The sequence below is a fragment of the Lissotriton vulgaris genome, chromosome 3_1 (genome assembly GCF_964263255.1).
Source record: "Lissotriton vulgaris chromosome 3_1, aLisVul1.2, whole genome shotgun sequence".
NCBI lineage: Eukaryota > Metazoa > Chordata > Amphibia > Caudata > Salamandridae > Lissotriton > Lissotriton vulgaris.
In genome coordinates, this window is record NC_141689.1 from 590930663 (window position 1) to 590958099 (window position 27437).

A 27437-nucleotide genomic window follows, 5' to 3' on the forward strand; every position below is an offset into this window, starting at 1 on the left:
TCTGATTGGGTCGAGGAGCACAATATTTTGCCACTGGAACAGACTGGTTTCCGTAGGGAACATGGCACTCTGGACAACCTGACTGCCCTTCAGATTATTACGGATAAATATGTCCAGGTGAGGGGGGGTGTTGTTTATGCCGCCTTTATTGATTTCTCCACAGCGTTCGATAAAGTAGATCGGAGAACGCTGTGGAGAAAATTGGCGATGCTGGGTGTCCCCACGCCCCTGCTGGAATTGGTGCGGGCTCTGCACACAGAGACCTGGTGCAGGGTCTTAATGGGGGGGCGAAAGGGGGCTTTCAGCCAAAATACCAGCTCAGAATGGCCTGAAACAGGGTTGCCTATTGGCGCCCCTGCTGTTCTCCCTGTATACATCGGACCTCCCTGAGGCTGTGTCCCACAGTGAGGGGATCGCACCAATGCTAGGAGGAATGCCAATAGCCTGTCTGATGTATGCCGATGATGTGTTATTGCTTGACTTAACTCCTGTGGGTCTGGCAAATCGGCTTCAGGCTCTTCAGGACTTTGCTGGGGAGCATTTCATGAAGATCAATACTAATAAAAGTAAAGTGATGTGTATTGCCGGCAAGAAGAAATGTCGCTCGACAAATTTTAGTTGGGCCATTGGAGGGCATAGATTGGAGGTCGTAACCAGTTATACTTTTCTGGGGAAAATATTCTCGGCCAATATGAGCGAGAATCTTCATATAGAGCATTGCTCCCGCAAAGCTCTTGCCCATGGCAATGGGTTAAAGTCCCTATACCTGGCAACGGGGAAAAGACATTTTTCTAGCCTTCTGGAAGTATTCAGAGCTAAAATCCCCGCTACCATCCTGTATGGTATAGAAATAATAGAGATTAAGTACTGGGACTTTTGCCACAAGGTTGAGGGAAAACTCCTGAGATCCCTCTCGACGCTTAATAATGCCTGCCAACTGGCCGCCTGTAGGCTGGATTTTGGACTCAGGAGTGCCTGGGTTCAGGGGCTGTACGCCTTAATAAGGTGGGTAGCCAGTTTGGCCAGAGCAAGAGAGGGAACCCTGCGAGTCTTACTCAAAAATGAGCTTTTGGGCAATTTTAAGGAGTTCTCCAAACTTGTTAGTAACTTTAGAGGGGCTGTGAAAATCCTTAGACTGGATGAAAGCGCTCTTTTCTCCTACTCTCCCACGCAGTTAAAGCAGGTCCTCAAGGAGGCTTCGTGGGAGTATTGTTTTCTATCTGATAAAAAAACAGTTAGTGGTAAAAGGAATGTGGAGCTGCTCATCTCATCCTATAGGATGAAACAGCCCCAACCGTATGCCCTGTGGAACTTACCACATGGGGTACGTAGGTTCTGGTTTCTATTACGTTACGACTTAATCCCTCTTAACGTGCTGCTGTCCAAATGGCATGGCACTTCTCCGCTGTGCAACTTATGTAAATTGAATATCCAGGACTGCATGCATGTACTGTTGATTTGTCCTATGCTACGTAGTTTGCGTAATCGATGGCTTAAAGTAATTTGTCTACGCCTCAGCATTGTCACTTTACAAGATTTTCTTCATGCACTTTACTGCCCACCTAATGAAATGTTTTGCGCCTATGTTTTTAACTTTTTTAAAGGATTTTTAGCTATTTATTAAATTTTCTGGAAGACGGTGCTGGCCTGGCCCTGTGGGACTGATGGTTTGCAGTGTACCTATTATGGCTTGAATACTATGTTTTTAAGTTTGTAATTCTTAATATCGATTCTGTTGTTTTGTATGTACATGTTTATGTGGCCCTCTTTGAGAGCCAAAACATAATAAATAAATTTGAAATTTGCAGGTTCATGTGTCTAACATTGGAATCTTCTTACAGATCCTCAATCTGCAGACGCATGCAAGGAGGTATCCAAACATTCTGCCACTAGAGTCTAACCAAACACTGTGTTGAAGCAAAGTGCTGCTCATGAGCATCAATGGCAGATGCTAAGCCAAGTTTTACAGAGACTCAGTTGCATCTTTTCTTCTATGACATTCCTTTTGCAGTAACTGTTTTCAATACATTAGTAACCTTAACATGTTTTCTATCTTATCACAGCTTATACTACAAAAGGATCTGCATGTTGTCTATGCCTTATCACATGTATGCGGACAGGACCGAACATTACTGGCTACCATTTTATTGAGGATCTTTTTGCACGAAAATCAAGAATCACTGCTGCTTCGAACACTAAATGATAGAGAAATAAGCATGGAAGGTGCAGTATTTTTACAGAATGTTAAAAATATATATATAATTTTCTGATCATATTAAATGTTCATGAAGCTTGACAGGTATGGCTATGGCTATACCAAGATCACTTTTTCGTCCAGTTGATAAGAAATGGAAATAGTATCATAACAAATGGAATTATTTCCTCTGTGTAGATGTTATCCAAGCATATAATGAAACATGAAGAATAAAAACTACCTTGAAGATCAACATCTTGCTTCTAATTAAAGTTTGTAGATCATACCTAAACGACTTATCTTGGTGTTTTAGTATCGGAGTTGTACTTAGTGTTGTGAATTGCTGAATGCAGAGAGCAGTGCTGAAACTTGTGTTGGTAATTTGAGTGTCTCTCAAAATCCTTCTCATATAGTGTCTGTACTTAGACTGCTGGTATGTGGAAAAGGAGGAAGAACAGTGATGGGAGGGATAGGGAAGAGTTTCAGAGCTCCCATTCTTTAGAGTATACAGGCTGCCTCCGGAATCTGACATCAAGGAGGTGCAGGTGCAGACCCATCTCAAACAACATTATCCGCTCCGGAGGGATGTCGACTGCACCTGGTTGGGATCTTGTGTGCGGGATTCTCTGAAAGGCTGGGTTTCTGAATGCCCTATGTCTTTGTATCTACATGGTCTTCATGCCCTTCTCTGTGTGTTTGTGCTCTTGGTCAACCGCTTTGTGTCTCCCTCTGATGTGTATAGGGTGTGGGTTAGATTGAGAGGGGCACCTTTGCATTTCTCTCGCTCTCGCGTAGCCCCACTTGTATATAGGGTTCTCCTCTATGTATAGCCCTCTGGTTGTATATCCCAGCACTAGTCTCTAAGGTCCCTGACCATCCCTCCTGTATGTGTGTGTCGGTTTCAGACGTTGTTCTAGGAGTAACACATTTTATTCAAATACAAATGTACATTCGAAGAAACAGGAAAAATGCTTGTTTAAAATTCTCTGACTGGTGGGTTTTAGCTGTTCTCAACCATCCATGGAATTCTAAATCATCAGCATGGACTTGAGTCAGTACCTTTTAAAGGGGAAGGAAAAACTATCCCAGTAATTAAGTTGAGTTTATTAGTAGATGGATGTGAGAAAGTGCCCTCTTTCTTGCATGGTATGCCCCAACTTTTTGCTAAATTGCTGATGTTCTTTGACTGAGTGTGCACTGGGCTCCTGCTAATCAGGTACCCAGGGACTATGTTCCTTCCCTAAAACTGCATTGAAGCCTAATCCCAATTGGCATCTCTGGCCACATGTCAGCCCCTGGTAAATAGTACCACAGGTACCCAGGGCACTCTGACCAGAGAAGGCCTATAAGAGTTGCAGCACTCATTGTGCCACCCTTGGAGGTCCTGTACCCTGACACTCCCAAGCTGCCGTTGCTGGCTGAGTGTCTTGGTGCAGAACAAAGTGAAGAGTCGACATGGCACACATCCCTGTGTGCCATGCCCACAAACCACTGCCCTGGCATACATCAGTCACCCCTCTAGCTGGTTGCCCTATGCCAATGATGAGGATACAGGTGCATGAGCCCTGTACCCCTACAGTGCCCAAGTCCATTCCTGGGCACTGTAAGTGCAGTGCTGCCATTAAAAGTATATGGTGCTGGGAGTTTGTCATCACGACCTCCACAATACAATAATGACTACACTGAAGACTGGGAAGTTTGGTATTAAAATTCTCAACACATTAAACCCACACTGATGCCAGTGTTCGATTTAATGTAAAATGCACCATAGAGGGCATCCTAGAGATGCCCCCTGAAACTCGACCAACTCCTAGTGACCTGACTGAGTGACTTCTTAGGCTGCCACCAACAGACATGTTTCTGAACCCCTGGGTCGAGAGCTTGCTGCTCTCGGGGACCTGAAACAATGCACATCCTGGCACGAGCTACCAAGCCTTCTCCCCCACGATGGACTGGGTTCACGAAGGAGAAGATTCAAAGGCATGCCGCCTTTGTGCGCCTCTGCAGACCATTTGCTGCTTTCAGCAACTGGTCCCCACTGGTTCTACCCCCCAGTTTGGGCAGGAGAACTGGCGGGAAAATCAAGTGAGGAAGAGGGATGTGCCCACCTCTGTCACCTCCACCCTTCAGGTGGGGGAGGCAAGGTGAAGCACAACCTCGAGTCCCCGTCATCTTGAGGATGGGGGGACCCAGCCAACCAGGGACAGGCTCCTGCCCCTCTCCCACGGCAGAGTGGCAGGATAGGGGGGTGTACCCACCCCAGGGAAGGGACCCATTAGTCCTTGCCCTTTACCTACCTGTAAAGCCCCTAAATCTAGTATTGAGGGGGCACCCTGAACCTTGCTTCCTCAGATCCAGACAAGAAAGAAGATAAGAAGGACTGATAAGCCATGCAGAGCTAACAAGAGGACAACGCCCACTGACTTGGCCCCAGCTGTACCGGCCTGTCTCCCCCTCGAACCTGCTCCTGTGAACTCCTGGTGTGTCCTGCAGCCAGCAACCTCAAGAAGCACTGAGGACCTGCCTGCCTTCACTTCTAAAGACTGCATCTCCTGTGAACACCGGATTTGTTCAAACTGCAGCTTCTGGCACCAACCATAGACCGCAAATCCAGTCCACTCTGCACCCGCTGAGCCTGGCCTGAGCTCGAGTGGAAAAACACCACGAGGAGGTTCCCCCGGCGATCCTGACCGAGATCCGGGGACCCCTGACCTGCTTCAAGCCTCCAGCCGATGCCTGCAGCCTAAATCCAGAAGGCCCCCCTAACCGTGACCAGGAGCTGGTAAGAAGATCCGCACCCGAAGATCTGCACCCGACGCCCCACGGCATTGTGTGCCCAAACCGAAGATGCCTAACCAACCCTTAACTTCCCAACTTACCTCTCCAAGTGGTGGTCGCTCCCAGAAGTCCTTTGTCTCCCTGCCTGCAGTGCTTTTGCAAATGGGAGGTTCTCCATAGAAAACAGGGCACTCAATGTCGAAACAGCACACTGAACCCTGCCACCCCAGTGCTGCCAAGGGTGCACCTTTTGTGCTACTTTGTTTCCCTATTTACCCTGACCTTAACCCTAGGAGCATTGCTCCCACAACCCAGTGGCCTGCTTGCCAGCAGCCACCAAACGGAGGGCCCCTATCCCCCCTTGGATAACATTGGGCCTCAACACTCTGCACCCGGCTGCCCTAGTGCCAATGAGGGTGCAACAACAGTGCATCACTGACCCTGGGAGACCCCCGAGTCTACCCCCAGAACCTTAACTCCCACAGTTGATTACTCACCTGTGAACCGTTTCCTGTTTTCCCACCATAGGATAACATTGACACTTTTTCTCCAAAAAGTTTCACAGTGAGGAGTTTTGAAATCAAAAAATATTGTTTAAAAATCGTACAAATTAACAAAACTTATTTACTTACCTGTTTGCAGGAAACATCCCAGTGCTGCATCTATGTATCCAGCACTGAGTTAGAAAAGTATCGTGAAAAGTAACTTGCCTGCAATTTACTGGAAAAGCCTATTCATTTCAATGACTGCTCCAAAAAGTTTTTAAGTGTGCAGTTTTGAAATCTAAAAATATTCTTTAAAAATCATGCGACACATTTTACAGCATTTTACCAATAACCGCCATGGCTCGGGTTTGCGGTACTACCTTGGTAGATGTAGTTCATCTTCCTCTTAAACGTTGACCCTCCCCCCCCCCCCCCCCCCCAGCCCCCCCCCCCCCTCGCTCTGCAGGTGACTTCACAAACCCTGCGTTTCTAGGAGTATAAATTGCAAAGAGATTGGCATTCTTGTCTACATTTTTACTTCAAAGGCCTGAGCACAGTGTGGAAACAAAAGTAATTAATCCGGGAGAGAGAATGGTAAGTGAACCAGGAAGAGGCTCTATGCATGGTTTAAGAAAAAAATGCATGGCTGCTTTAATTAAGTCACTAGTTAACTAATCTGGGCCAAGCCTATATCTACTTCTACAAATGTTTGTGAAGACCCGTTGCATGTTTTAAGGCAGAAATGCTAAATTTTCACTGCCCATTGACTTAAATTGTATTGAAAGATCTGTTGTATAAGGGTGCAGTAAAAAAAAAAAAAAATGAACAATTGTAAAGAAGCAATGGTACATTCTTTTTCAACTCTACACACGTGCCTTTGAAATCCCTAAAAATATTTAAATTAAGATGTAGAAATAACCCAAAGCTAAATCATGACCATAACTAGGGTTTACACTCTTTAGGCTATAAAGGTCACAGGAATCATTTTCCAGCTAGTTAGACCTTTTGTCCATTATTTCACATGAAGATAAGGTTTTTAGTATGAGACGGTGTGTTGAAGAGGGTTGTATGTGTGCATTGCTGTAGCATCCTCTTTAAAGGCTTTGCACTTATTAAGGTGTCATCTATGTTCTTGTGATTATTTTCACTAGTTGAAACTAGGCTCTATTTACTCCCCAATTGCAGTCAAAGCTGCCTACTGCTCTTCAAAACTGAAAGAGACCATAGTTCTAGATTTCTTACCTTAGAATTATTCCCAGGCATCAGACGGGATCCGGAGACATTTTTTCTTAGGAGAACCCCTGCACATTGGTAGGTGGCGCCAGTCATTTCCAGGTTCGTCATCCGCGTCGTGGTCAGTGGGATGACATTGCAGCGTCTACTTAAACGCCGCCCCTGCACACTTACATCAGTTCTTTCTTTTTTCGTGCCAGCCAGCGTAGATTCGGAGAGAGCGTGCCCCTTAGTCACTTTTTGACTAAAACGTCTTCTACTTTTGTGGACATCTTTTTCAAGTCACTTCGACTTCTAGTGCCTGGAGCACGATCATCACCCTAAATCGTGTTCCGACTGTCAGGTCATGAACCCGAAATCTTTGCGAGTGCGGCCCCAAAAGCTTCTGGAGGCCCAGCAGTCGGCTCTGCGCTGCTTGAGGTCCCGGTCGAGAGGAAGGTCTCTGGACTGGTCGCGGAGCCATCACCATTTGTCATCAAAATCTTCACACTCCTCAGGTAAGTCGAAGCACAGGAAGAAGGCGAAGAAGCATTGTCACCTTCTCCCCATCTGTCAGCCAACGCTACGCAGGAACCAGAGAGTCCTCGCTCTCCGGCTCCGCCTTCGGAGCCTGCTTCTGGGACTTAAACCGTCGACTTGATAACACGGGCAAGCGTTTTTCATCCATTGCTAGCCTTCTGGTTCGCGCCGCCAATGCTTTGGCAATATTGGGACGATATGATCGCCAGTTATGGTGCGATATAGCTCCATATTTGGAACAACTTCCACCAGAGTCAGGGCTGGAAGCCAAGAAAACTTTACAAGAAGGTGAAGCGGTCTCCATGGAGATAATAGACTGTACCATGGACATTGCCACAACGTCCTTTCGGGCTTTGGCAGGAGCGGCAGTGTTGAGACGCCAAGGATGGCTAAAGGCGACTTGGTTTAGGCCAGAAATCCAAAACAAGGTCCTTGATCTACCTTTTGATGGCGAGGCCCTCTTCGGTAAATTGATCGACGATACTCTTCAAGAGATCAAAAAAGACACGGAAACAGCTAGATCGCTGGGAACCCTCCAGTACCGCAAAACTCCTTTTAGAGGGGCAAGAGGCAGAGGAGGTGCTTACAGAGGCTCATACCAACAACAGCGCTATTCTTCGAACAGCTCTGGATACCAGCCTAACTGCCAGTCATACCAACAGAAACAGGGCCAGTCTTCTGGTTACTCACGGCCTTACAACAAAGGCAAGCAGGCTGCCCGTGGACGGGACTCGTCCAAACGCCAATAGCGGCCTCCTGGCTCTGCCTACTGTTCCCTCCTCCAAGAGATCATCAGTTGGAGGCAGGGTGTCAAAATTCCTTCAGAACTGGTCCCAAATTACCGTTGGGTGCTCAACATCATCAGACGAGGACATACTTTGGAGTTTATGGAAGTCCCTCCACCCAGTCCCCCGACAACCATTCCATCAAAACATCTGCATCTACTAAGACTCGAGGTACAATAAATGCTCCGCAAAGGGGCGATAGAGCCGGTTCCCTCCATCCAACAGGGCTAAGGTTTCTATTCCAGGTTCTTCCTGGTGAGAAAGACCTCAGGGAGTTAAATGCCTATCTCATCTCCTTATCCTTCCGGATGGTGTCCCTACAGGACGTTTTGAAGATGGTCAACCCGGAGGATTTCATGGCCACACTCGATCTGGAGGATGCGTACTTCCATGTCCCGATTCACCCAGCGCACAGAAGGTTCCTTCGCTTCACAGTAGCCAAGAGCCAATTTCAGTTCAGAGTTCTGCCGTTCGGCCTTCGCTCTGCCCCAAGAATTTTTACGAAGGTGCTGGCACCTGTAGCAGCATTTCTGCGAAAGAACCACTTCCAGGTCTTCCCTTACCTGGACGATTGGTTACTAAAGGCCCCGACCAGAGCATTAGCGCAGGACGCAGTGCAGGCCTGCACCAATCTGTTCCAAAATCTGGGTCTCACCTTGAACACAGAGAAATCCACGCTGGTGCCATCACGGACAGCGCGGTTCCTGGGAGCAGTGTTGGATTCGCAGCTCTCAAAGGCATTTCCTACTCGAGAGAGGATACAAAAACTGCAACGATTAGCACGAGGCCTTCAAGGAAAAAAGTGTCTTTCTGTACGCAGCTACAAGTCGCTGCTGGGGGTGATGTCATCATGTATTCCCCTGATTCCGAACTGCAGACTGCGGATGCGCCCCCTGCAGGAGCAACTGGACCTCCAGTGGCAGCAAGTGCACGTATCGTTCGACGACAAAGTGGTTGTCACTCGAGAGATGAAAGAGGCAGTGCTTTGGTGGTCCATCAACAAAATTTATGCCAAGGTCTATCCTTCGCAAGCGTTCCATCACCTCACATACTGACAACGGATGCGTCATTGGAGGGATGGAGAGCAGTGATGCAGGACCTGCAGATCAGCGGCCATTGGTCTCCAAGCGACCAAAAGCTACACATCAACCTGTTGGAGCTGAGAGCGATCAGACTAGCTCTTCAAGCATTTCTTCCGCAACTCCAGGGTTCACAAGTGCTAGTGAGGACGGACAACACCACGCTATGCATTATGTGAACAAGGAAGGAGGAACGAGGTCACTCCTCTTGTCGCGAGAGGCTCAACAGATTCTGGAATGGACAATTCTTCACGGAATTTCTCTAAAGGCAGAGCACTTACCAGGAGTGCTAAACGAGGGCGCCGACAGGCTGAGCAGGCTCACCAGGCTCACCTCAGTCAGTCACGAGTGGGAGCTGAAACAACGGGTTCTAGATCTGCTCTTTCAAACATGGGGCACACCAGAAGTGGACCTCTTTGCGACGCCAACCAACAGGAAGTGCCGAGCCTACGCCAGCAGGTTCCACCATCAAGGCTCATTGGGCAATGCCCTATCAATAGCCTGGACGGGGAGGTTTCTCTATGCGTTTCCACCGATTCCCCTGATTCCTCGCCTCATCAGGAAAATGAGGACGGAACCATGCAAGCTAATCCTTATAGCCCCGGCATGGCCAAGACAATTTTGGTACACCGAGCTCCATCTGCTATCTCTAGTTCCTCCGATAGGGCTGGAGGATGTTCCGGATCTCCTGACAATGTCCGAAGGACAAGTTTGGCATCCAGACCCAAGATCATTACACCTGACTGCATGGCTCCTGACCAGCGAGAATACATGAATGTTCCTCTTTCCAAGGAGATCAAAGACATCCTTTCCCAGGCAAGGGGGCCGTCCACGAACAAAACATACAGACTGAAGTGGAAAAGATTCTGTATTTGGTGTAAAAAAGAAAAGATTGATCCTTTCACGTCAAAACCTCATCAACTCCTGCCTTACCTGCTCTCGCTAGCTAAGTCTAATCTGTCCCATTCTACAATCAAGGTTCATTTAGCAGCGATTTCGAGATTCAGAAGATCTGATTCTGGTCCTTCGTTATGGTCTTCAAGAATTGTCAAACAATTCCTCAAAGGCCTGTTCAGGGTCTATCCGCCAGTGCGATCTCCTCCTCCAACGTGGCATTTAAACTTAGTCCTGGCTCAACTAATGAAGGGACCTTTTGAGCCGATTCACCGCTCAGACCTAAAATACTTGTCATGGAAGCTAGCTTTACTCTTGGCCATCACATCGGCAAGGCGAGTGGGGGAGATGCAGCCCCTTACTATCCAGGAACCGTTTTTGCAGTTCAAAAAGAACACTACCATCTTGCGGACAAACCCAAGGTTCATTCCCAAAGTTCCTACTGACTTTCACCTAAATGAGCCTGTGATCCTAAAGACATTTTTTCCGCAACCAGTCACTCCAGCGGAAAAGACATTGCACACTCTGGATTTGCAACGATGTCTAAAATTCTACATAGACCGAACCAAAGATTTAGAAAGTCGTCGCAATTGTTCATTGCCTTCGGCGGTCCAAACAAAGGTCTCCCTCTGTCCAAACAGGGGATCTCGAGATGGATTTCGAGTGCTATTCTGCATTGCCACAAGATAGCAGGAAAACCTCTGGTGGGCAGGATCCGTGCTCACTCAACAAGATCAGTGGCATCTTCTACGGCCCTCTTTGCGGGGGTACATATCAAAGACATTTGCAGGGCTGCTACCTGGAGCAGGGTGCACACGTTCACTAAGCATTATTGCTTAGAGTCATTGCAGCAGGATGATGCGGCAGTGGGCCAGGCTGTCCTGAGAAACCTCTTCAAGTGATTGGTGAGCTTTCCTTTCTATCCCACCTTCCATGGGTAACACATTTTGTACTGTTCTTTCTAATGTTATGATGTACTTCTTTACAAAATGGGTTTATGGTGTTTACTGCTTGCTATTCTGATACAAAGCATGGGAATCTATGAAAGTTCCAATACTGGGGCAAGAAAACAAGTTACTTACCTGTAACTTTGGTTCCCCAGTATTGGTAACTTTCATAGATTCCCATGCGCCCACCCACCTCCCCGGGGAAAGCTCAGTCTGATATGTTACAAAAGGGAATGAGGCCTTTCCTTTCTCTTTTGTACCTACTACTATGGTATTTTTTATTACCGAGACTCCCAGTCCGACAACGGGGAAAGATACAAAGCATGGGAATCTATGAAAGTTACCAATACTGGGGAACCAAAGTTACAGGTAAGTAACTTGTTTTCTTCTGGCTGTCATCCTGACAAAGTAGTCCTCTGTACTCTGCCTTCTTTTCTGCCCAAAGTGGTTACTTCCTTCCTCATAGGTCAGACCATCACATTGCCCACCTTCTTCCCCTTCTAAAGAGGAGGAGACACTCCACCGTCTGGACCCAAAGCATGCGCTGTTTTTCTACCATGACCGCACAAAAGACTTCCAGGTGGACATCAACTCAAGTGTAACGAGGACAAGTCGGAGATCCTCCTGTATGGCCAATTCCCGGTGGGATTCAGGGATTCCATCTGGCCCATTGGACTGCCCTGCCCACCTGGAAACTGTGGAGTTGCTAAGAACCTTGGGATTTGGTTTGGTGCTGACCTGTGCTTCCGAGACCAGATCTCGAGACTGGCGGGAACCTGTTATGGGACCCTGATCACCCTCCGGAAGTTCTTTCCTCTTCTCCCCCAGGAAGCGAAGGAAACAGTGGCTAGAGCACTCATCTTGTCGCGCCTGGATTACGCTAATGCACTTTACGTGGGCGCTCCTGATTTCCTGCTCCGCAGATTGCAGGTAGTCCAGAACGCGACAGTGAGGCTCCTATTCAACATCCCCAAATGCCATAGTGTACGAAGACAACTGGCGGATCTTCATTGGCTTCCAGTTGCTCTTAGAGTGCGCTTCAAGGTCCTAACACTGGCCTTTAAGGCCTTACATGGTCCTTGCCCACCATACCTCAGTGCCAGGTTTGCCTTCTATCATCCCCCGCGACAATTGAGATCGGCCTCTCTCAGACATCTGAAAGAGACACGTTAGTGATAGATTCCTTACCTTAGAATATCCCCAGGCGTCAGACTGGATCCGGAAATTTTTGCGTAGCAATACCCCTGCGCGCTGGTAGGCGTCGTCTGCGGCTCCGCGTCCGTCGTCGGCGTCGTGAGCGCCGGGATGACGTCGTCGGAGTATATAGACGGCGCCCATGCGCGCTGACGTCAGTTCTTCTTTTTTCCGCGCCAGCTAGCGCAGATCCGGAAGAAGCTCTACCCCAGTCACTTTTTGACTGAAAACTTTTTTGATCTTTTTGATCCTCTATTTAGTCGATTCTCGACTATCGGTGCCAGGGATGCCCGGGTTCAAGCCTTGCTCGAAGTGCGGCCGACTCATGTCGGTCACGGACCCCCATCGCCGGTGCCTGAAGTGCTTAGGCCTCGACCACGACGATCGAACCTGCTCCGACTGCCGGGCCCTGACGTCGAAGGCTAGGCGGGAGCGGTCCCGCAAGCGTCTCGAGCTGAGGCAGTCGGCCCCGCGCCGCTCCAGGTCCCGGTCCCGGTCCCACGGGAGGTCGAGGGACAGGTCGCGAGGTCGGAGTCATCGACGTTCCGGGAGTGGACACCGATCGTCTGGTTCCAAGTCCTCAGGTAAGAGGCATGAGAGGTCGGAGCGACACCATCGATCCTCCGACCCGCCCCGTCGCTCGCACGATGCGACCGGGGACTCGGGCGACACCGCCCACGCGGCTCCGCGGGAGTCGCAAGCGTCGCCGCCTGCCCCACACCTTCGGGTCCCTGGGCACGGCGCGTCGCAGGAGGAGGTCGAGAGGTACCTCATGGCCATGAGGGCCCTCCCTCCTCAGTCGGTTCCCGTGGCGCCTTCGGGCCGATCGGCTCCGTCTGGAGGTCCTTCCGGGTCGGGCGCTTCGGCCCCGACGACGTCGGGTGCTTCGGCCCCGGCGCCGCTGGCGACTTCGGTCCCGGCGCCGCGCGACCTCGCTGGATCCGGCTCCGGATCCGGGACCTCGCCGGTCGACCTTACGACCTCGCCGGCGCCGTCCCTTCAGGTGTCGTCCCCGGCAGCCGATGTGGTTGCCGACCCCAATGCTTCCTACGGTCCTACTCAGGAGTCGGAGGGGCGCCGCTGGGCGCCGATTCCGTCGGCCTTCGGAGAGTTCTATCTCCATGAGGAGGCCCTGGCTGTTAATCCTGGTCTCCAGGAGCCAGGTGACGAGGAGCAATGGGAGGGGTCCGGCGACCCTCTGGCACGTGATTGCCAGTCGAATCAGGACTGGACATATGAGCTTGGGGAGGCCAGTGGTATTGACACCTCGCCAGACACTGGATTTACGTCGCCCCCGACTGTGGCTTCGGAGGCGGGTTCTGCTTACAGTGTAGTGTTGACGAAGGCAGCTAAGGCCTTAAACCTTCAGCTCCCCGTCGCGGCCGTGAGGACTAATCTCCTCACTGAGGTCCTCAAACAGCAGTCCGGCTCCGCGGAGCCCCTCCTGCCGTTCAACGAGGCCTTGTGTGACGTTCTTCTGGGCACTTGGTCCAAGCCCGCCACAGGCCCCCCTGTGGACAGGAACGTGGCCAGACGCTACCGCCCGGCACCGGGCGACCCTTGCTTTTTGTCCACCCACCCCACCCCCGAGAGTCTGGTCATCCAGGCCTCCAACTCCCAGACCGCATTCCCGTCGGCCCCGCCCGACAGGGAATCCAAGAGATATGAGCAGTTCGGGAAGAAGGTCTTCTCGTCTGTGAGCCTAGGGCTACGGTCAGTGAACACCAACTGTCTCTTGGGCCGCTACACCCACACTCTGTGGGACACGGTTGCGGAGGTGCTGCCACAATGCCCTGAGGAGGTCAGGGCTAAACTCAGCCAAACCCTTGCGGACGGCCGAGATGCGGCACGTTTTTCTATCCGGTGTGGGCTGGATACCACGGACTCACTGGGCAGGGCGATGGCAACGACGGTGGCGGTTCGACGCCACGCCTGGTTGAGGTCCGCCAACTTCTCGGCCGATGTCCAGGCCACCCTCCTGGACATGCCGTTTGATGGCCGTCGCCTCTTCGGCGACAAGGCAGACCATGCGCTGGAACGTTTCAAGGACTCCAGGGCCACGGCCAAGTCCTTGGGCCTTACGGCCCCACGCCAGCAATCGGGTGCCTTTCGCTCCTTTCGTGGCCACGGAAGGGGCGCCCCACCACGGACCGCCAGCCACACGCCGCAAAATATCCAGCAGCGCGGTGGCGGACGTGGGAACCGCCGCGGCGGTGGTCGGGGTCAGCGGCGAGGCCAGTCCACACCTCCCTCAGCAGCCCCTGCCTCAAAACCTTCCTAGTCCGAGTTTTCAGGCCCATGTGACGCCTGTGGGAGGCAGGGTTCGCCATCACCTCTCCCACTGGCATACAGTCACTTCGGACAGGTGGGTGCTGCAAATTGTCCGAAGGGGTTTCTCCCTCCCCTTCGAGTCTTCCCCTCCATCCATGCCACCTCAATACCACCGTGTGTCGGGGGATCACTTGCAACTTCTGCAAGAGGAAGTTTCGGCCCTCTTGGCCAAGAGGGCCATCGAGCGCGTTCCTGGGCCAGAAGTAGGACGTGGCTGTTACTCCCACTACTTTCTGGTACCCAAGAAGGGCAAAGGGGGCCTACGCCCTATCTTGGATCTGCGGAACGTCAACGGCTTCCTCCGGACGGAGAAGTTCAAGATGCTCACTTTGGCTCAGGTCCTGGCTGCCCTGGACCCAGGAGACTGGATGGTAGCGTTGGACTTGCAGGACGCCTATTTCCACATCCCTGTCCTGCCGGCCCACCGGCGTTACCTGCGGTTCACGGTAGGCCTAGAGCACTTTCAGTTTACCGTGCTCCCCTTCGGCCTTACCAGCGCCCCACGGGTGTTCACGAAGGTAATGGCGGTGGTCGCAGCCCATCTGCGCAGGCAAGGGGTGTCAGTCTTCCCCTACCTCGACGACTGGTTGTTGAAGGCGGGCTCGCCCCAGACAGTCGTCACCCACCTCCAGACTACGGCCGACCTCCTGCACTTGCTGGGGTTCTCCATCAATGTGCCGAAGTCACACCTGTGTCCCTCTCAGAAGCTCCTTTTCATCGGAGCGGTTCTCGACTCGGCGCAGTTTCGGGTTTACCCACCCGAGCAGCGGGTTCGGGATATTCAGGCTCTGATTCCTGTCTTCAGACCGTTATCCCGGGTCTCGGTCAGGTTGACGCTGCGGCTTCTGGGACTGATGGCCTCCTGCATCCTTCTGGTGCGTCACGCCAGGTGGCGGATGCGGGCTCTGCAGTGGGACCTGAAGTTTCAGTGGGCCCAGCATCAGGGCAACCTGTCCGATCATGTCCTGATCTCGGAGGGCACTGCGAAGCAACTGCAGTGGTGGCTCACGGACCGCGACTGGGTCAGTGGCAGACCCCTCTCTCTGCCCCAGCCGGAGCACGTAGTTGTGACGGACGCGTCCCTCCAAGGCTGGGGAGGCCACATGGGAGAGGCGGAGATCAGAGGCCTCTGGTCTCCGGCGGAGTCCCGGCTCCACATCAACCTTCTGGAGCTGCGGGCGATTCGTCTTGCACTGAAGGCATTCCTCCCCTCTGTCAGGGGGAGCGTGGTGCAAGTGTTCACCGACAACACCACCGCCATGTGGTACTGCAACAAACAGGGCGGTGTGGGGTCGTGGACCCTTTGCCAGGAGGCTCTGCGCCTCTGGCAGTGGCTGGAACATCAGGGCGTGACCCTGGTGGTTCAACACCTGGCAGGCTCTCTGAATGCCAGGGCGGACGAACTCAGCCGCCGGTGCATGATGGATCACGAATGGCGTCTGAACTCGGACGTGGCGCAAGGTCTCTTTCGACAGTGGGGAGAGCCTTGGTTAGATCTATTCGCCACAGAAGAGAACGCGCAATGTCAGCAGTTCTGCGCGTTGGAGTTTCCAAGGCGGCACTCGCTCGGAGACGCTTTTCGTCGCGAGTGGAGCTGCGGTCTGTTGTACGCCTTTCCGCCTATACCACTTCTGCCCAGAGTGCTGAAGAAGATCAGGCGCGACCGGGCCCAGGTCGTCCTTGTGGCTCCGGACTGGGCACGAAGATACTGGTATCCCGAGCTACTCAGCATGTCAGTCGATCCCCCGATTCGTCTGCCTCTTCGGGAGGACCTTCTGTCGCAGCAGCAGGGGACGGTCCTGCACCCGAACCTGTCCAGTCTCCACCTACAAGCTTGGAGATTGAGCGGCGGCAGTTGAGGCCATTTGACTTGCCTCCCGAAGTCTGTGATATCATTCTGGCAGCCAGGCGTCCCTCCACGAAGTCGGTATACGCCTGCCGGTGGAATAGATTTGTGGCATGGTGCGCAGCAAAGGCTGTGGATCCCCTCTCTGCACCCCTTTCGGAAGTGCTGCTCTTTCTTCTTTCCCTTGCCCAGCAGGGCTCTTCTCTGGGCACTCTTAAAGGGTACCTTTCTGCTCTTTCAGCCTTCTTGAGGCTACCAGATCAGCCTTCTTTATTCAAGTCCCCTATTGTGAGTAGATTTCTGAAGGGCATCACGCACATGTTCCCTCCTGTTCCCTTCGTGATGCCCCAGTGGGACTTGAATCTTGTTCTCACCTATCTGATGTGTGCTCCCTTTGAGCCACTTCATAACTGCCCTCTTCGTCTCCTTACTCTAAAGACGGCCTTCCTGATTGCCATCACCTCTGCCAGGAGGGTGAGTGAGCTCCAGGCTCTTTCTTCTTCTCCACCTTTCCTGTCTGTTCATCCTGATAAGGTGGTGTTGCGTACACGACCTTCCTTTCTGCCCAAGGTTGTCACGGCCTTCCACATCGGGCAGTCCATCACCTTGCCCACCTTCTTTCCGCCTCCGCATCCCTCGAAAGAGGAGGAGAGGCTCCACCGTCTGGATCCAAAACGTGCGCTCTCCTACTACCTAGACCGCACTCGCCAATTCCGGGTGGATGACCAACTCTTCGTTGGTTACGTGGGCGCGAAGAAGGGAAAGGCTGTACACAAGAGGACCATCTCCAGGTGGATCATCTTGTGAATCCAAGCATGCTACTCCATGGCAAGGAAGGAGCCCCCGGCTGGATTGCGGGCTCACTCCACTCGGGCCACGGCAACGACAACTGCCCTGGGCCGCGGTGTCCCCCTGCAGGACATCTGTCAGGCAGCCACGTGGGCCTCGCTGCACACGTTCGCAAGACACTACTGCCTGGACAGTCAAGTCCGGAGGGATGGCTTCTTTGGCCGTTCCGTCCTCCAGGACTTTCTGGTGTGATATTGGTTCGCAGACCCACCACCGGGGTTGGTATTGCTGGGGTATCTATTCTAAGGTAAGGAATCTATCACTAACGTGTCTCTTTCAGATGCACAAGTTACTACTTGTGTAACGATATATCTGTAAGAGACATTAGTTAGTGATAGATTCCTTACCGCCCTCCCATCCTCCCCGTTCTGCGAACCGATATTTAGGGTTAAGGTCATCCCCTTTCAGGGCCCTAGTTTCATGGCACCAGTGTTAGTTCTATCATGGCTCTGCGTATCTGGCGCGGAAAAGCTGTGTTATCAGAACTGACGTCAGCGCGCATGGACGCCGTCTATATACTCCGACGACGTCATCCCGGCGCTCACGACGCCGACGACGGACGCGGAGCCGCAGACGACGCCTACCAGCGCGCAGGGGTATTGCTACGCAAAAATTTCCGGATCCAGTCTGACGCCTGGGGATATTCTAAGGTAAGGAATCTATCACTAACTAATGTCTCTTACAGATATATCGTTACACAAGTAGTAACTTGTGCATTTGGTCACTCCGAGATTTAAGAGAGCTCGTCTGGGAGGAAAATCCATGACGGTCATAGCCGCACAGCTATGGAATAGCCTCCCTGACCATTTGAGACACACGACTAACCTCACTTATTTTAAAAAACATCTTAAGACTCACTTATTCAAGCAATTTATGTAAATGCACATCTTCTCTCCTGTTATGTTATCCCTTTGTTACTTTCTGACACTGAATCCCTTTTTCGCGCCAGGACAGTCTTGACTAGCAGTGCGCGCTACAAGAAATATATAACATAACATAACATAACATAACTCTAATTGGGTTATGTGGGCGCTAAGAAAGGGTGGGCAGTGCACAAACATGCCATCTCTTTATGGGTTGTCCTATGTGTCAAGATCTGTTATTCTTTGGCTATAAAGGAAATTCCAGTGGGACTGCCGACTACCAGGGCGACGGCAGCCACTACTGCTTTGGGACGCGGAGTTCCCTTACTTGACATCTGTCAGAGAGCCACGTGGGCATCCTTGCACACGTTTACCAAGCATTACTGCCTGGACAGCCAAGTCCGGAGAGACTGCTTTTTCTGCCGTTCTGTTCTGCAGGACTTCTTGGTGTGAACTTAGTTCGCAGACCCTTCTCCAGGGTTGGCATTGCTGGGGTATCAATTCTAAGGTAAGGAATCTTTAACTACGGTCTCTTTCAGATGAACAAGTTACTTACCTTTGGTAACGATGTATCTGTAAGAGTCATTAGTAGTTATAGATTCCTTACCGCCCCACCCATCCTTCCCATTCTGCGAGCTGACTTTTAGAGATAGGGACTGCCTTACAGGGCCCTAGTTATGTGCACCAGTGGTCATTATCTTGCATGTCTCTCTGCTTCTGGCGTGGAAAGTCGTGTCAGAACGGACGTCAGCACGCAGGGACGGCCTCTAAGTAGACACTTCGTCATCCCGGCGACCACAACGTCGACGACTATTGGGGAGTCGACTGCCGCCACCTACCGACGCGCAGGGGTACTGCTAAGAAAAAATTTCTCTGGATCCAGTATGACGCCTGGGGGTAATTCTAAGGTTGGGAATCTATAACTACTAATGTCTCTTACAGATACAATATTACCGAATGTAAGTAACTTGTTCACTAGGCTGTATGGAACCTAATTGCTGCAGTTACGTGTCATTTTACCTGAATTTTTGGAAAGACGAAGGTCTATTTGTCTCTTTTATGTAAAATCAATGCACTTGCTTAAATGCAATCATAGCCCTCCTCACTTGTGTATGTAGTCAGGGCACAGCTTCATATGTGTTTTTGACGGATATATCTTCGTGCAAATCACCACCTCCAGGTTTCAGACTACTCCTGAAAGCTATTTCCTAGCAATGACTCTCAAACACTTGCAGGTGATGACAATTGGATCCACCTGCAACTCCTGATGTGATTTCATTGTTGTACATTGGGTGCCAACCGACGCACTGGTATCAGTGTCTGTTTTCCTGTGCCTCATTGACGTGATCTAGATGTGCCTTTTCACATTCCCAGTTGTTCCACACAACTAGGTTAGGTGACTCCTCAATGTTCTTCAAGCCTTACAGATGGTGCCACGAGAAAAATGTCCCTTTCAGACCCCCATGATGACGTTTATGGTGTCTGGAGTTGGGACATGATGCCGCAGCCCTGGACTCCTGTGCCCACATGCTTAAGAAGGCTATTGGGGAGTAGAATGGCAATTTATTTTTGACTAAGGCTCCCAGTGTGACTCCCAAATGGATCCCATTCTTCCAAAGGTAAATCACCTTCCAGGGAACATTCTCCTAAGATCGTGTTGCAATCAGTTTCATCCTCTGGACTGTTTCAGAGTGTCACCAGTTTCTTTTTTGATGTCGTAGGACCCCCTTCCCAATGCCCACCCCCACCCTGTTTTCCCCACCTTTACCCACTCACCCTACCATCCTCGCCCCCTCACTCCATCGGCCCCACCACCACCCCCTCAGCCCATCCCTACCCACTCTTACTCAATCCCTCCCCACCCTTGCTCAATTCCTCCCCACCCTTGCTCAATCCCTCCCCACCCTTGCTCAATCCCTCCCCACCCTTGCCCAAACCCTCCCCACCCTTGCCCAAACCCTCCCCACCCTTGCCCCATCCCTTCACTCCCACCATACCTAAAAAGATGAGAGAGGAGTTCACTGGTCGCTGTGGCTTTTCATGATGGCTTTGCAGCCCTCTGGACTATTCCCCAAAGTGAGGTTGGTTCCCCTGGGCTTGGCAACTCTGGCCGTTCCAACCTGGATTCTCTCCGCCACAGGCTCTGATACCTAACATGATGTAAAAATGTCCAGTGTGGCATCTCCCCATTCACTCAAGCACTTCTTTGGTGCTGCTTTTTAAGTCAATAGTGGTGGTACTCCTAGAACCTGTGCTGACCAAGGAGTCTATACCAGAGAGTATCATCTGTGTGACGAAGGAGGTGGTCAGGACACATTTTATTGATGAACCATATTGATAGCACCTACCTAGGGCCAAAAAGTTTGCCTGTTTGGATGAGAGTTTCATTTCTGATTAAGGTGTCTTTGAATAAGGACTACAGTTGCACATACTGTGGATGAGCATCTCCTGTGACCAAAAAATACTGATATCCCCACTTATTTGGACTTGCAAAATGCCTGTAAACTAGATATTTTACCATTAGGGGACAGTTCCTATCCCTCTGGCCATGCTTCAGAGAAGGTTTTATATATTACAACTGTTGCTTGGCAGCCGAGGGAGGTCATCGGAGAATCTGACTGAAGTATTTCTCTGCAGATTCTGCTGAGGCATTACTCCTGTGTAGTGAGGCTCTCCAAGACTCTGGCTGATGGATGCATGAAATAAACCTTTTCATGCTTATATGTTTTCCATTGGATTTGCGTGTGATGTCCAGGCTACGCTCATGGACAGTGCCCTTTGTCGAAGAGCAGTCATTTGAAAGGCTACTTGTTGAGAAGACCAACTCATCCTTGGAATGTTTTGTGAGCTGCAGAGCTAAAGCGAACACCTAAGGTCTAGTTCTTGTTCATGAGAATTTCAGCAACGGATTCAGACTTTGTGATTCTCAGCAATGGCAATCAACTCCGCCCGTCCAAAGGCCACAGCAAATGTATTGCTTCTTTTGCTGGAGAGGTGGACTAGAAGGCAGCAGCAGATCAGGTCACTGTCCTTTACGGCCTCTGCCACCTCCAATTCTCTTGAATCCGCCCCTTTATCACATTACCTTCTGTTGAATGGGGTGAGGGAAGTCACCTGTTTTGTCACTCAGTGAAAAGTTATCAGCGCAGGCCACTGAGTGCCCCAGCTGATTTTCTGAGGCCATGTCCTTACCTTTCTAGCCACCTTACCCGACTACTCCCCTCTTCCTTCTGAGCATGCTGCATACTCATGTCTCAAAGAGACCAAGACTTCACATGCGTTCCCTTCAATCCACGAGTTCGAACTTCATCCCCAGAGTCTTCCCTCCTACTTTCAGAAATGGGGATTTCCTCACATAGACATGTTCGCCACAGCTCAAAATGCAAAATGCCCAAGCTTCGCCTCCAGGTTCCCACACCTGCTCTCCAAAGGCAATGCCCTATGGAAGAACTGGTCAGGGATATTTGCCCATGCTTTTCCCCCTCTCCCACTCATTCCGTTGGTTGTTAGGAAGCTCAGCCAAACAACCCTCAAACTGATTCTTATAGCTCCCAATTGTTTCACCACTCTGCTGGAGCTCTCAGTAGTTCCACACCAAAAACTGCATTTCAACTCCAGTCTCCTCATTCAGAGCTATGGAGAAATCAGGCATCCAAATCGCAAAGAAATCATCCTAGCGCTTTGGCTCCTGAAGTCATAGCGTTTGAATATTTAAAATTACCACCAGACTGTATGAATATCTAAAGGAGGCTAGAAAACCTACAACTAGGGCATGTTATGCACAAAATGGAAATGGCGGTTTGTTATCTATTGTAGCAATACTAATATCAATCCCCTGATACTTCAGTGCAAAACATCATCTGTTATCTTTTAAACTTACAGCAATCCACACTAGCCTACACCTCCATTCGCTTGCATCTAGCCGCAGTACCTGCATACTTTAAAAACACATAACACTTATCTCTGTTGATGGTACCAGTGATTAAGGCTTTCATGGAATGATTAAAGAGAATGATACCATCCAGAGTTCCACTTGCACCAGTATGGAACTTAAAAATAGTCCATACAAGGCTAATGGGTCCACCTTTTGAACCAGTGCTCAAGTGTCAATTACAATTCCTCTCATGGAAGGTTGCTTTTCCCATTGCAATCACTTCACTAAGAAAAGATGTTGAACTTCAGGCACTAACTATAAAAAAAAAAACCTTTCAGCTTCACAAAGACTAAGTGGTTCTTTGAACCAATCCCAAATTTCTTTAAGTAGTTTCTGCTTTTCATATCAATCAATCAGTTGAGTTACCTGTGTCCTATACTCAATATGATTCTGTAGCAGAACAAGCTCTACACAAACTAGATGTTAGAAGAGCTCTACTATTTTATGTCGAGAGAACAAAAGATTTTCGTAAAACAAAACAGCTTTGTTGCTTTTTCGCCACCACTGAAGGGCAATCTTATTTCAAAATCAGGCATTGCAAGATGGATCGTGAAATGTATCCAAACATGTTATTTAAAAGCTAAAACAACATTGCCTATACCACCTACAGTGCATTCCAACCGCAAAATAGGGGCTACCATGGACTTCTTAGGGAATATTCCCCTAGCTGACATCTGTAAGGCAGCAACATGGTCTACACCGCACACATTCACCAAGCACTATTGTGTAGATGTGTCAGTGAGGCAACAATCTGATATAGGCCAGGCAGTACTTAAAACACTTTTTCAAACAACTGCAACAACTTCAGGTTACCCACCGCTTTGGGAGTATACTGCTGTATAGTCTATGCAATTTAGAAAAGGGGGTGGTGATGAACAGAGTGTCTGAATTAAGCAGACCACTCTTACCCAGTCCAAAGATCAGGGCTTGATCCATCACCGTTATTTAGCTCACTGCACCATCCCAGCTCAGAACCTGGCTATGTGCAAATCAGTCTGTCCCTGGCCCAGTGCATCATGGGAACAGGGCAGACTAAACTACCAAGCCAAATCTTCACCAGAAAGGAGACAAGCTACTGGGGACCGGTTTCTGGAATTTCAGCCGTCGTCGGCCCCGCTTGCTTGACTCCTGATGGTGCAGTAAGCAAGGGACTCATGTCTGAAACCGGTCCCCGGAAGCTTGTTTCCTTCCCCGTATAAGAATTGGCTTGGTAGTTTGGTCTGCCCTGTTCCCATGATGCACTGGGCCAGGGACAGACTAATTTGCATGTAGCCAGGTTCTGAGCTGGGATGGTGCAGTGAGCTAAAAAACGGTGATGGATCAAGCCCTGATCTTTGGACTGGGTAGGAGTGTTCAGCTTAATTCAGATACTCTGTCCATCACCACCCCCTTTTCTGAATCGTTTTGTCCACCATAAGCGTGGAAGGGTATACTCAGATGTGAGTCCCTTGCTCACTGCACCATCAGGATTCAAGCAAGCCGGGCCGAAGACGGCTGAAATGCCAGAAACCGGTCCCAGGAAGCTTGTTTCCTTCCCAGTATAAGAATTGGCTTGGTAGTTTGGTCTGCCCTGTTACCATGATGCACTGGGCCAGGGACAGACTAATTTGCATGTAGCCAGGTTCTGAGCTGGGATGGTGCAGTGAGCTAAAAAACGGTGATGGATCAAGCCCTGATCTTTGGACTGGGTAGGAGTGTTCTGCTTAATTCAGATACTCTGTCCGTCACCACAACCCCCTTTTCTGAATCGTATAGTCTATGCAAAGCATGTGATCTACAGTTCACATTTCTCGAACAGATAATGTTACTTACCCAGTAAGCATCTGTTCTTGGCATGCAGAGCTGTAGATACACGTTCGCCCACCACCTCCCCGGGTACCTATACTGTTGCAGTTTCTTAACTTACATACATACGCATGGATATCTCTATTCTACACTTACTAACTCCAGTCTCACCCTCTGCGGGAAAACAATCTAACAGAGGATCCGATGCCCATGCGCACTATCACCGAAGGGAGGAGGCACCTACCTCGTGATTGGAAAGACTGATTTGAAGAAAAGCAACTTGCATACATCCGGACCCAACACTAGATGGCAGGAGTATGCAAAGCATGTGCAGCTACAGCTCTACATGCCAAGAACAGATGCTTGCCTGGTAAGTAACATTATCCTTTTATGGGTGTTTTCTCATATGATTTTGGACGAATCACAGTGATGCAGAAGTATATTAATCATAACCAGTCAGTGAATCTCGATTTTATAGTTTAAGAAAAGTGCCAGTTATTGAGAAAACCCCAAGAGTTTGACGCTCACTTTGTACTGTATGGAAAGACACAGATCCATTATTAGCACACCTAGGCTGTTATTGTATACCCTGATGTGAGAAAGTGCCCTCTTTCTTGCATGGTATACCCCACTTTTTGCTGAATTGCTGATGTGCTTTGACTGAGTGTGCCCTGGGCTCCTACCAATCAGGTACCCAGGGCCTGTGTTCCTTCCATAAAACTGCATTGAAGCCTAAACCCAATTGGCATCTCTGGCCACAGGTCAGCCCCTGGTAAATGGTACCACAGGTACCCAGGGCGCTGTGACCAGAGAAGGGCTGCAGCACTTATTGTGCCACCCTTAGAGGCCATGTACCCTGACACTCGCACACTGCCTTCACAAGTACCAGCAGCCCAACTGAACTGGCTTTCTTGGACCTGAACATCAAAGCAGACCAAGACGGCTTAACAATCACCACTTTTTACAAACCTATAGCAAGGAACTCCCTCCTCAGATTTGATAGCTTCCACCCAACCGACTCCCAGTAACCTGACTGAGTGGCTGCCTAGGCTGCCACCACCAGTTTCTGGACCCCTGGGTCAAGAACTTGGTGCTCTCGGGTGCCTGAAAAAATGCACATCCTGGGACGAGGTGCCAAGCCTCCTCCCCCAGGATGGGCAGGGTTCACGAAGGAGAAGCTTCGAAGACATACTGCCTTTGTGTAAATGTAAATGTACATGTACATGTATTTATATAGCGCAAACCACCCACATCGCAGGCATCTAAGCGCTTGCTTAGAGAACCCGTCCTGGTATTCCCCTGTGAGATAACCCCGGCAGGGTATCCACAAGGTGAAAGCCAGGCATCCCGCCGCGAGGGGCCGTTGTGGAGATTAAGCAAGCTATTGCCCAGAGTCGCAGAGTGTGAACCCGTGAGTCGAGTAGGCACCGGAGCGAGAATTATCGAGTCCGTGGAATTATTGAGCCCAAGCCCCGTCGAGGCGGGGAATTGAACCCTGGTCCAGGGCCGATCTCAGCTTCCGGGTCTGCCGCCTCTAACCCCTGAGCCACACTTCTCCACACCATTTGCTGCTTTCAGCAACTGGTCCCCACTGGTTCTACCCCCCACTTTAAGCAGGAGACCCGGGGGGAAAAACAAAGTGAGGAAGAGAGGTGTGCCCACCTCTGCCAACTCCAGCCCTAAGGTGGGGGAGGCCAGGTGAAGAACAAGCTCGAGTCCCTGCCATCTTTAGGATGGAGGGACATGCTCCTGCCCCCTCCCACTGGAGAGTGGCAGAATAGGGGGTGTATCCACCCCAGGGATGGGAACCATAGGCCCCTGTTCATTACCTACCTGTAACATCCCTAAATTTTGTATTTAGGGGCACTCTGAACCTTCCTTCCTCAGATCCAGCAACTACAAGAAAAGAAGGACGAGAAGCCGTGCAGAGCTAACAAGAGGACGACGCCCGCTGACTTGGCCCCAACCCTACTGGCCTGTCTCCCCTCGAACCTGCTCCTGCAAAACCCCAGCGTGTCCAATGGCCATCAACCTCAAAAACCCAAGAGGACCTGCCTGCATTCACTTTCCAAGCTGTTTCTCCCGTAAACACCAGATTTGTTCAAACTGCAGCTTCTGGTACCAGCCAGGAACTGCGAATCCAGCCCACTCTGCACCTGCCGATCCCGGCCCGAGCTTGAGTGGAAAACACCACAAGGAGGTCCCCCCGGCGTTCCTAACCTGAGATTCGGCAACCCCTGGCCTGCCTCAAGCCTCCAGATGATGCCCGCAGCCTCAACCCAGAGGTCCCCCCGCCCCTACCGTTGTGAGAAGGTGGCCTGATATGCAGTGCTCACTATTCTAGTGAACACTATGTATCAGTCCAGCAACCCTTATTGATGATTGGTTGTAAGTCAACCTTATAGACCAGCTATCCTAGTAGCATGGATACGAGCAGTCTAAGGCTAAAGACTCGAGAGGGCGTGTTAAGCCAGCTGTTATACCACACATATACCCCTTGAACACCAAGTGAAAGGACACCACACAAGTGTTATGAAAATAAACAGTGTATTTATTAAAATCACAACAGCCCTGTACTCTTTATGAGGACAGGGTACTAAGCACAAAACAAAACTCTTACGAAAATACTTAAGTTAGCACAGTATATACAAATGCCCGAGGGGCACGGAAAACCATATACTCTGAAAGTGGAATGCGAAATTACTAGCAGGTAAGTACAGTACTAATAGGCTTTGGAATCGCTAGGTCTTGACTATAGAATCTTCAGATTACTTCTAGGAGGCCTAGGGGACTCGGGTGCAGAGTGTGCACTCTCACGCGTGATGCGGGACAAAGTCTATGGTAGCTAGATTTCACAGAGTTAGTGTTCTCGGGCGAACCCGACCTGGTAGGAGGAAAACGAAAGTGGATTCTGACCCTTGGATAGTGAGGCTATGCTGGGGCACCGAAATGCCGAAGTTACCTAGCCCAGGGGCTGCAGCTGCATATGTCTCAAAAGACGTCGGGAATCCTCGTAGACGGACCAGGAGCCTGGAAGAAAGATGCTGGCAGGCGACTAGTGAAGAGAGTTCGAAGTGATCCAAGCCTGGATCTTGAAGATGGATGACACCTGAAAGCAGAGGGGACCAAGTTCGAGACTACTAGCCAGTAGTCAGTGGGCACCAGGAGGGCACCGGATGGTAGCCACCTCGACTAGGTGAGTGGGTGACGCTGTGCTCGCAGATCTCACGGACCAGGAGGCGTTGTCGGCGACCAGGATGGAGGAGCGAGCTGTCCCACGATGGATGAAGCTGTCGGCGTCGCTGGACCCAGGATTGGGCAACAAAGCCTTGGCAAATTCAAGCCCACGCGGTGGACTCAAAATGGCGTCTGGAGGGGACCAGGAGGGTCCGGGGTGCCTCTCTTGATGAAGGAAGCAAGGGCCAGTCTGGAGCAACCAGACCAGCAGCAGTGATGTCGTCGGGCGTCGTGAAGAAGGCCACAAGCCAGCCGGCTAGTAGCCACACAGCGCGGTGAGCAGGCAAAAGCAGAAGGGCCCCACGCAGATCGTGGAGATGCTGGAGGGCTGATCTTCGGTGCTGGAGCTGCTCAGGTTGGGGCTTCTCGGACCCCAAAGCACTCACCAGTGGAGCACACGGTGGGCTTGTTGCAAAGAAGTCGTGCAGTCTTGGCGATTGTCGGTCCCTCGAGGTCTCGTCGCACTCACGGTTCTCAGCTTGGC

At 50.6% G+C, this 27437-nt stretch overlaps 1 protein-coding gene across 2 annotated transcripts in view; it reads left to right on the forward strand.

The window, feature by feature from the left end:
• Positions 1-27437, forward strand: part of RASA1 (RAS p21 protein activator 1) — a 926777-nt gene that overhangs the window by 497920 nt on the left and 401420 nt on the right. For both annotated transcript variants that reach the window (XM_086960862.1, XM_086960861.1), the window contains exon 17: positions 2064-2223. In XM_086960862.1, coding sequence (XP_086816988.1) covers positions 2064-2223 — 160 coding nt within the window. The remainder of the gene's footprint in view (positions 1-2063; positions 2224-27437) is intronic.